The sequence below is a fragment of the Acomys russatus genome, chromosome 19, assembly GCF_903995435.1.
Source record: "Acomys russatus chromosome 19, mAcoRus1.1, whole genome shotgun sequence".
NCBI lineage: Eukaryota > Metazoa > Chordata > Mammalia > Rodentia > Muridae > Acomys > Acomys russatus.
In genome coordinates, this window is record NC_067155.1 from 62,734,288 (window position 1) to 62,744,777 (window position 10,490).

The 10,490-nt window shown below is 46.6% G+C and overlaps 1 protein-coding gene across 1 annotated transcript; it reads right to left on the minus strand.

Annotated features, from left to right (window-relative positions):
* Positions 1 to 1,250: 1,250 nt before the first annotated feature.
* On the minus strand, positions 1,251 to 1,713 carry LOC127203169 (NADH dehydrogenase [ubiquinone] 1 alpha subcomplex subunit 6-like). The gene has a single exon (XM_051161968.1). The coding sequence runs from the start codon at positions 1,696 to 1,698 to the stop codon at positions 1,315 to 1,317; it is 384 nt and encodes a 127-aa protein (XP_051017925.1). The 5' UTR covers positions 1,699 to 1,713; the 3' UTR covers positions 1,251 to 1,314.
* Between the last annotated feature and the right edge of the window lie 8,777 nt (positions 1,714 to 10,490).

Below are 10,490 nucleotides of genomic sequence, written 5' to 3' on the forward strand. Positions count from 1 at the left end.
GAGCCTGTCTACAGAGCATTATGACGGCAGCACTGTGCTGTGCAGGTGCACCATGAATTGTCCCTGACGGTCTGTCACCGCTGTGACAGTGCACATCTGGGTCTCTAATCGAAATGTCCCCGGCTGGGTGCTCCACACCCACACCCACACTCTCAGGTTAACAACGCCCAGACTTCTCTGAGATGACAAACTTTGGAGGTGCATTTGCAGTTTTGTGGGTGCAGCATTCTTAAATAGATGGGCTCTACTTCACAAAATGCATTTTCTTCCCCTGTAGTCACTATTCCCACCGCATTTCTGTACTGATTTTTAAATATTTCTTTGAACACTTGATTTTTTTATTCTCTCAAATTGGTTTTCTTAAGTATTTTTCTAAATTTGGAAAAATTATACATTTTTTTTCCTTTTTTTTTAAGATTGTTATGTGCATTGGCGTTTTACTGCTTGGACATCTATGAGAGTGCCAGATCTCCTGGAACTGGAGGTACAGTTGTGAGCTGCCATGTAGGCCCTTTGGAAGAGCAACCAGTGCTTTTTAAACACTGAGCAAACTCTTGAGCCCCAAACTATCCCTTTTTAAGGTCTTAGAGTTCTTTTTATTTTCTTATGTATAAAGACGAGCATGTTCCCTCTTGATGGGTCGTCAAGAATAATCCATTCAAGGAAGGTCGCTTAGTCCAAATTAAAACCTATGTCCTAAATCAGACTTGGTGGTGCACACCTTTAGTCCCAGCTCTCGGGAGGCAGAGGCAGGAGGATCCCTGTGAGTTCAAGTTCATCCTGGTTTACAAAGAGAGTTCCAAGACAGCCAAAGGTGTTACACAGAGAAACCCTGTCTCGGAAAACAAAGACAACACTATGCCCTTCTTGGACAGACTGAGACACTGCTGCACGTGTTCTGCCTGTATTTTGAGGTTAGATCACGGCACTGATCAGATGGGGACCATGGGTGGACTCCAGTAGAGATGCTGGTGACCCATCTTCCCTTCAGATGGCACACGAGGGAAAGGAACCACACATTTCTTTCTTTTTTTTTTTTTTTAGATTTATTTATTTATCACATATATACAGTGTTTTTGCCTGCATGTACACCACAAGAGGGCACCAGATCACATTATAGATGGCTGTGAGCCACCATGTGGTTGCTGGGAATTGAACTCAGGACCCCTGGAAGAGCTGTTAGTTCTCTTAACCTCTGAGCTATCTCTCCAGCCCCGAACCACACATTTCTTTTTCTTTTATCATAAAGCCACCATCAGTGAGTTTATTACTACTCTAATTAAATATTAACATGCACCTTCCCGTTGGGTGACCTCATGGGTCATGGCCAATATAGAACTTGGACAGCAAATCCTTTGGCCTTGGTGTTTCTGTTTCATGGAAGAACCGCATAATGTGTGTCTTCTGCTTCCGTATCTCAATGGTTTCCTGGAGCTCCATCTTCCCCTTAATGACCAGGAGATCAACCACCCTGGGGTCTGTGACGTGGGCATTCTTCATGAACGTCTCTCGGACTTTATCCCGTCCCTGCTTTACGGTGATATCCAGCTGGAATGAGTGCACAGTGTTCGGCACCTCCCGATACCAAGCTCGGTAGAGCTCGCGCACCCTCCGCTTGGCCTCGGGCAGGTCGCGACTGAAAATGGGCTTCACCGAGGTACTGGGGGCAGCAGCCCCGCGAAGGCCGCTGGCCGCCATCTTTCCAAGGAAGTCCCGCCCCCTAGGCGCGCGCACGCGCCGTGGCACGAGTAGGCGGACACGAGCCACACATTTCTTAATGTCACTTTTGTGTATACCGGTAGTTCTCAACCTGTGGGTCACAGCTCCTTTGGGGATTGACCTTTCACTTTCACTGGGGTCATATATCAGATATTCACATTGTGATTCATAACAGTAGAAGCAGCAACAAAAATTTTATGTTTGGAAAAAAAATTTTTATGGTTGGGGTGAATACCTGTGGTGGGTTATTTGCTTCCATTGTGAACCCCGAAATTGTGAACTGTAAAACCCTGTATCTGGCTGGGCGTGGTGGGGTACGCCTTTAATCCCAGCACTCAGGAGGCAGAGGCAGGTGGATCGCTGTGAATTCGAGGCCAGTCTGGTCTATAAAGTGAGTCCAGGACAGCCAAGGCTACACAGAGAAACCCTGTCTCAAAAAACCTGAAAAACAAAACAAAACAAAACAAAACTCTGTGGAGGATGTCTTGAGTGGATGTAACAACTGTCAATAAAGCACGGTTTAGCCAATCAGCTGGGAGAAGGGCAGGAAGTGGAGAGTGGGACTTCCTGGAGAGGGGGCAGAGCCACAATTTGACAGTTGACAGGTAGCAGGAGAAGCGGCCCGAGGATCAGACTGGCAAGTGCTTGGGATATATGTATGTTATGAGGTTTAGAGTAGTTTGTTTTAATTTACGAGTAGACTAGAATCAGTTTAGATTCTGCCCGTCATAGTGCTGGCAGCCTTAAAGTAGGTTTCAGACTCTGTGTCAGTTATTGGGACCAATAGGCCAAACCAATACAATTTATTGCAACAAATTGGTGCCCAGTATTTAGTGTATCCACACCCTTGAAAAAAGGATACTTTGTTATAGTTTGGTGGGGGGAATAAACGGCTATGGTTCCCCTCCATCACACTAGGGCAGAAGGCTCCTTCATTCCTTTGGCCTTTTCTTGCCTTTTGTTGTTCAGGGAGAAAGGCAGAAAGCTGAGAGATGCCAGGCTAAGTTACCAACAATGAGAGGGGAAGAAGGAACCAAACTCTTTTTCGTAGAGTTGATAACGCTGAAATTCAAAACTTATTAGCTGCAAGGTGTTTATCAGCTCTCTCTGGAAAGGGTCCACCTATGGGAATTAGCAATAACTAAATACAAAATGATGGTGGACAGGGCTTCCCTTACTGAAGCCTAAATTGGTGCAACTGACCCAAGACTTAGATTTTTTTTTTTTTTTTTGTTACTCTTCAATATTACTTGAGATTTTTGTAGATTTTGACTGGAATTGACATGAAATATTTGTGCAAGACCGGTGGTGGCACACACCATTAATCTTAACACAATGGAGAAAAAGGCAGGTGGATCTCTGTGAGTTCTTAGACCAGCCTGGTCTCCGCAGGGTGTGACCCCCCCTGCTGATAAGTTACTTGCAAAAACAGCCTAGGATTTAAACCTACAAAATTTTCCTTAACAGACAAGCAAAGTGCATGCTTCTCACATCGAAAAGCCTTTGTATGCTGAGTTGAGGTGTCATTGCTCTGGCAGCAGGCTTATCCCTCTAAACATGAGCTACTTTCACGGGGGATGGGAGGGGGACAGGTGATGGTCACATCAGATGCAAAACGACTCCGAGAACTTACAGGCGACAAAGTACATGTCAGCCTAGTTAGGTCCCAAAAACTCAAAGGCTAAAATTCATACACTTAAAAGGATAACCTTAATGCCTTTTCTTTTGCTCAGGGCAACTGGCTTGTCTCTAAAACGGGATACTTTTTCTCGGGAGACAGGTAGCGAGTGGCCTGGTCTATCCATCAGGCGCCATAGAGCCTAGAGAAGGCATTTAGTTTAAAAGGTGGAAGTTTCCACCCCCTATGGAGAGAAGAGGTGAGATAAAAACACCCGCAACAAATGTAAAAACCCAGGTACAAGACGCCTAGGGTATGTATAAACTCTAAAATGGGGGTTTATGTAAATGTAAAAACCCAGGTACAAGATGCCTAGGGTATGCATAAACTCTAAAATAGGAGTTTGTGTAAGTGTGAAAACCCAGGCACAAGGGGCCTACGGTATGCATAAGTTTATTTAAGGCTTAATGCCTCTTCTTTTGCTCAGGGCAACCAGTTTGTCTCTAAAATGGGACACATTTTCTCAGGAGACAGGTAGCAGCCTAGCCTAGCCATCAGGTGCCATAGAGCCTGGAGAAGGACATTTAGAACTATACAATCTTGTTTTGATTTCAATTAAATAATGATTGTGTGTTCTTTGGCAGTGGTAATATACTTCCTCTTTGAAAGAGGTCAAAATAAAACAGCCTGGATGTGAAAGAGAATTTTTAATTAGCATTAAAGCAACCAGAACAGCAGAGCTAACTCATAAGTGCAGGTCGGCAGGTATGCTAGCCCAAGGCCCCAGATGATAAGTCACAAAGAATGTGGAGCTAGGAGACAAAGCCTATTGAGTGTTCCAGGGACCAGCTGGCCTTAAAAGATAGGGAGGATACACAAGGACAAATTCCTGAGAGAAACAGGTACCGGACATGGTCGAGTGAGTAATGATCAAAGACCCCTCATCCAATCTTATGGTGTTTGCTTAATCCCGCCTTGAGGCCCGCACACAATGTTCCAGGTTTGAGTTTAACCAGATGTGTTGTTAGCTCAGATAAACATCTACCCTCAGGTTCCGAGAAAAACAAGAGCCAAGGACTGTTCCCGTGTGATTAAGTCTGACCTTACCCCAGATCTGCCTACACAATTTGCTGATGTTCAAATGTTTGAAACAACCAATTGTGTGTGGCCGTGCCAAAACTTCCCGCTCCCCCCTCCCCGACCCTTGTCCATATAAACCCTAAGCCCCTGGGCTTCTGGGTCGACCCCTCTGTCTCCTGCGTGAGATACGTGTCGACCCGGAGCTCCGCCAATAAACTGCCTCATGTGTTTACAGCAAGACGGTCGTTTGTGTGTCTTTGGGTGCGCGCCTTCCCGAGGCTTGAGTGAGGGTCTCCCTTCGGGGGTCTTTCAGATGAAAGGGAGACTGCTAACTTAAGTCAGTCTATACGGACATAAATTCAAACTACAGAACCAGCCTCGATTGTTCTGTGCATCCTGCACACCTCGTGCATTTATAGTTTTAGAGCTCTATAATGCTTGGGAGAAATTATATAATTTCAGAACAAAAGTACCAGGCACTGATGCTGGCTCAGACCCGACAGGATGCGTCCTCCAGCAGGCGGAGACGCTGACGTCCCGCGTCCCTCCCTCCAGCAGGCGGAGACGCTGACGTCCCGCGTCCCTCCCTCCAGCAGGCGGAGACGCTGACGTCCCGCGTCCCTCCCTCCAGCAGGCGGAGATGCTGACGTCCCGCGTCCCTCCCTCCAGCAGGCGGAGACGCTGACGTCCCGCGTCCCTCCCTCCAGCAGGCGGAGACGCTGACGTCCCGCGTCCCTCCCTCCAGCAGGCGGAGACGCTGACGTCCCGCGTCCCTCCCTTCAGCAGGCGGAGACGCTGACGTCCCGCGTCCCTCCCTCCAGCAGGCGGAGACGCTGACGTCCCGCGTCCCTCATGTCCCAGCCACAAGAGCTTCGCTTGCTGTTCGTCATCAGGACAGAGCAGCTCCCAGGACAGCTTCAAAGAAAGCTCCGGATTCCAAGTTGTCCAGCATTTCACACTGTCCCACACAGAACTTTTATTAAGCTTGAATTTCTCAATATTTAGAGACTGGACCACAAATTCTATCTCTAGCTTGTTTAACCATTTTCCCAGTTTTATTTGGGCCCCTACGTGGGTATTATTTGTCCCAAATCAGCCTGAAGAAGCCTTAAAAAGAGAACACCATCCCATTTCCCTTAAAGGGGGGGTTGGGTAAGGTTTTGGGCTATGGATATTTATTTTAATTGGGAATTGGATATGTTATTAATGGTCTTATTCAGAGAGAGAATGAAGTTGGACTCAGGGATTTTTTTTCTCTGAGAATATAGAAATATATAGGAATGATAGGACAAAAGGTGGATTCTTGAATCTACTCCTCAACTTAAGGCCTTGATTGTTACCCACAAGGCTATTTTTAAATCATTGGTATATATTGATATAAGTTTAATTCATTGTACTATTCAATTTTATCACAAGAATATAAGTCATAGGTTCAATAGACAGATAAGGTAAAATATTTAGATAAGGTCTTCAAAAACCTCAGAGACCTACAGAATATGGCTTTTAAAGAATTTTTTTATTGTTTTGAGGATTCTTTGAAAATGAGACAGGTTGACTCCTGGCAACACCCAGCCTGCCTCAAAGAAGGTAATGAGCATCGGGGAACTTCCTTATGGAGATGGCTTCAGATGTGGCAAACCAGCCACTGAGCAAAAATGTCCTTGTTTTCTGCCACAGACAGAATTCTGCCTGAAATGGGCAAACTGAAATGGGTGCAGGTGGAGTTGATGGCCACACTCTGCCAAGACAGGGCAGGCAAGTCCTCAATAGTCCCTGCTTCACAAATATGCCTGCCAGATAAAGTGGGCCAGAAGGCTGAAGACGACGCTCCAACGTGTTAGAAAGTTTTGGGTGACTGTTCAGGCGGCGAGGCGTCTCTGTCACTTTTTTCATTTTGAAAGCTGCTAACCTGCACTTCCTATTTACTCAGCTAATTAATTTTATTCCTCCTCAAGTCTCTGATGGGGTTGAAGACAGCGAAACATTGTGAGTACAGCATGAACATAGCGACTGTCTTGTGGTTCTTGTCTCTGTAGTGTATATGATGTAATAATGTAAATGTATAGGTAAAGGGCTTTTATTTATTATTAGACTAAAAGGGGGAATTGTGGAGGAATGTCCTGAGTGGATGTAGCAACTGTACACATAGTGCTGCTTAGCCAGTCAGCTGGGCAGAAGGGCAGGAAGCGAAAGGTGGGACTTCCTGGAGAGGGGGCGTAGCCACGATTTGACAGTTGGGAGGAAGTGGGAGAGAAGCAGCCCGAGGATCAGACTGGCAAGTGCTTGGGATATATGTATGTATGAGGTCTAGAGCAGTTTGTTTTAACTTATGAGTAGACTAGAATCAGTTTAGATTCTGCCCGTCATAGTGCTGGCAGCCTTAAAGTAGGTTTCAGACTCTGTGTCAGTTATTGGGACCCAATAGGCTGAACCGATACAATGTATTGCCACAAAACCCTGTTTCCTGTCTGGTGTGGTTGAGCCCTAACACACACCTTTAATCCAGGAATTTTCTGTTTATTGTAAACAGGTGGTCATGGTGTGGCTCAGACCTAGCACATACCTTTAACCCAAGAGCTTTCTGTAAACAGGATTAAATAAAGTTAACCCTAGATCAAGAGGCAGAGGGGGGAAAAACCCAGCTGATAGAGAATAAAGAGAAAGGAAGGGCGTTGAATTGACAAGTCCTTAAGACATTGTGGAGAAGGAGAAGGGGCTTTTTCCTTCTGGGACATGAGGTTTCTCTACCTCTCTGAGCTAGCAGGCTTTCACCCCAGCATCTGGCTCCTGCGTCTTTATTGGTAAAATTGAACACTTGGGGTTTTCTTTAAAAAACAGCACCAGATCCCTGCTATTAGGGACAGCTGTAAATATAGCGACAAGGGGCAGTGCCCTGAAGATTTTGGTTTCTTATGATGGAAAAGGGCCTGGATGGCATTCAAGCAGTGTCCTGTAAGGGGTCACAGGATCTGATTCTGGCCTGGTCCCTCAAAGAGAGGTCACTCGGTGCCTCCTCTGCAGAATCTGAGGGGAGGCAGGCTGTGAAAATAGGTTTTAGTGATGGCCGTGAGCAGGAAACTGCAGCCACTGCCTGTTCTCAGCCAGGCCTTTGTCCAGATGTGTAGACAGGGGCTCAGTCGCCAGCTGACATAGGTACAACCCCATGGTCTAAGACCATGAGACGCCAACTCATGGGCACATGGCCCCGTGAAGTAGCACTAACTGCTCACCCGGGCTTGTTCATTATTAAGGCAGCCCTGCAGTGGCGGTGGCTTGGGACTATCCTAGGCTTAGAACCCTCATCATGTGAGGTTGTTGGTTGTCAGTGGGACTCTGACAGAGCCCAGGGGATGGGGGTCACATGTCTGGATCGCTGGCGATCTGCTTCTTGCCTTAACCCTTCCACACTATCACACCTTCTACTGAGGAGGAGGGTCACCCTGAGGGATGCTGCAATATTTGAGGCCAGGAATGGAAACCTAGGAAGTGGAGACCGTGAGCTCTTCCCTGGGCTCAGGCACCTTTTCAGAGCTTCCTTTTCCTAAAGAACCCTGGGTCGGGGCTGGAGAGATGGCTCAGTGGTTAAGAGCACTGACTGCTCTTCCAGAGGTCATGAGTTCAATTCCCAGCAACCACATGGTGGCTCACAACCATCTATAATGTGATCTGATGTGCATTGTATACATAATAAATAAATAAATCTTTAAAAGAACCCTGGGTCTGGTAGGACATGTGGAGCAGGGACACAATCCCCTAGTTCAGAGTCTTAAGATACCAAAAATAGGACTCTGGAAAGTTTGCCACCAGGGAGCAAACTCCATGCTGACCACAGTCTGTCAGTCATCTTTGTGTTGACCCTGACCAAACCACTTAAACCTCTCTACCTTTCAGTTGCCTAAACTCTGCAGTTGAGGCTCCATGCCCCGCCCTGCTCTGCACACATCTTGGGACTGCAGTGGATCACAGGAAATTACATGTTTCCTGAGCCCAACACCTCCCACCAAAGGACAGAGTGGACTTACCTCTCATGACATGCCAGAGCCATGTCTGATTCCAACCACTACCCAAGTGTATATATTTAATGTAAATGTCTGCTCTATTTTTCATGCATAGTTAATATTAAATATAAACACTTACCACCAGCTGCTAGAAAACCCTTTTAGTAGCATAAACACATCTTAGGACATCTACACAGAGGTAAGACTTCATGGAATACAGGGCAGCCCCTTCATGACCCACAGTCACTCCCCCTGAGCCAGGCCCCAAACTGGGTTGTAACTGGACACAACGGCCCACTTGCCACCTGTCCTTTGTGTCACTGTTGCTCTAGGGCTTTGGTGACTGAAGTCAGTTTGTTCTTCCCCCTGGAAGGCATCATGGCAGCACTATGACCCAATATGACAGAATGAGTCAGAGAGGGTATGCCGGACTCTCATGAGGACAGACAGGAAAGACAGGCTATTTAAGGACAGCTCAGGGACAGAGTTGAATTAGTTGGGTTCTCCTCAGTTCTGTTCAATTCCTGCAGTCAGTGCAGCTGAGTTTGTGGCAGTTTTTCCAAGCAGGATAATTCAGTCAAAAGCCAAGAGAAGCCAGTCTGAGTCAGTCACCTTGGAGAGGCGTTTGAGCCAGAACAGCTGAGTTGAGCCAGCCAGCCAGAGTTCAGAAAGAGGTGGAAAGGGTGAACCTAATCGGCAGTTAAGTCTCAGAGGCTGAAAACATTCTAGGCCTAGGTTAGCAGACAGAGACTGGAAGCTGAAGCCTTCAAGGTCTGGGCTTACAGAAGAGGAGATTGTAGTGAGGTTAGAAGCTTCCAGGCCTAGGCCCAGGGAACCGTTCTGAGCTCAGCTTGGGTAAGGCTCTCACCTCATCCACTCATCAGAGGAATTAAAGACATTTACAAGATACAAAGTTCCTGTGGCACAGGAGGCCTAAGTTCTGGAGATCTGATTCGCTGCTGGCTTTGGGCAGAATGACACGACTGTCTACTGGGACTGGCTGAGAACTGATCTTAGGAGCTTGTGCTACACACAGAGGGAATTCTGGGAGCTGGCGAGGCTGTCGATTGGATGAATAGGGTTAAGTCATTTCACAGAGTAGATGTACACATGAAACTATAAATTTAGTCAATTTTATTCAAATAGAGATAATACATTTAAAATTAAGACTTTTTTTTTCTAGTTCAAAAGTTTAAATCATTTTAGGAAAACTGTAGCACAAAAACATGAACTGAGGATTGGTGTGTTTTGTATCTGATGTCCCCGCCCATCAGGCACCCCAAGTGCTCTACCTGGCTGAAGCCACAAAAGACCCTCTCAGGCCATCAGCTGGGCAACCCTCAGGAGGAGTGACTCGTGGGTCCATCACAAGTGGCCAACACTTCTCCTTCTCTTGCCATAGTTAATACAGGCACAGAAAAGGCATAAAATTTTATGACTTATGAATAATGTTGATGACCTGTCAATTTTCTATTTCATGATACAAAGGATGACTGTGGAATATGGTCCTCGTTAGGTAAATTTGTTTCCATGTCACATGTGTCATGCTATATAAAAGAAAACCTTCTAAAGGAAAAGGCTCACACGGGACGTTTGTGGTGCCACTGTGTCTTTATCTTAGAGACCTCTGAGCGTTCTACCTGCCACGGACTCTCAGTCCATCCTGTGTACCTGTAACAAAAGACCAGAGACTGGGTCTCATTTCTTAGCTCTTGATTCTGGAAAAGTCTGATATTAAGGGGCTGGCATGACCAGTCTAGCCCACATTGTCATCCTGAGGTGCCTCCAGGCAAGATGGAGCAGGCTCTCAATCTGCCCTCATGTCAACCCATATGCCCTCACTTTCCCAGTGAGGAACCCATACCCACAACACCCATTCGCGACTGTGGCACCGTCAGAGAGAATCCTCTGGAAACACCCCGTACATATCTCGGATCGATGCACTGTGAATTGTGATTCCAACACTTTCAGAGAGGCAGCCACCCTGCAGAGGGAACTGGGACGCTTCCCTGAGTGACAGCTCCAGATTCAGACCAGTGTGAGGAGGAGCCAGTCACAGAACGCCCAAACACGGT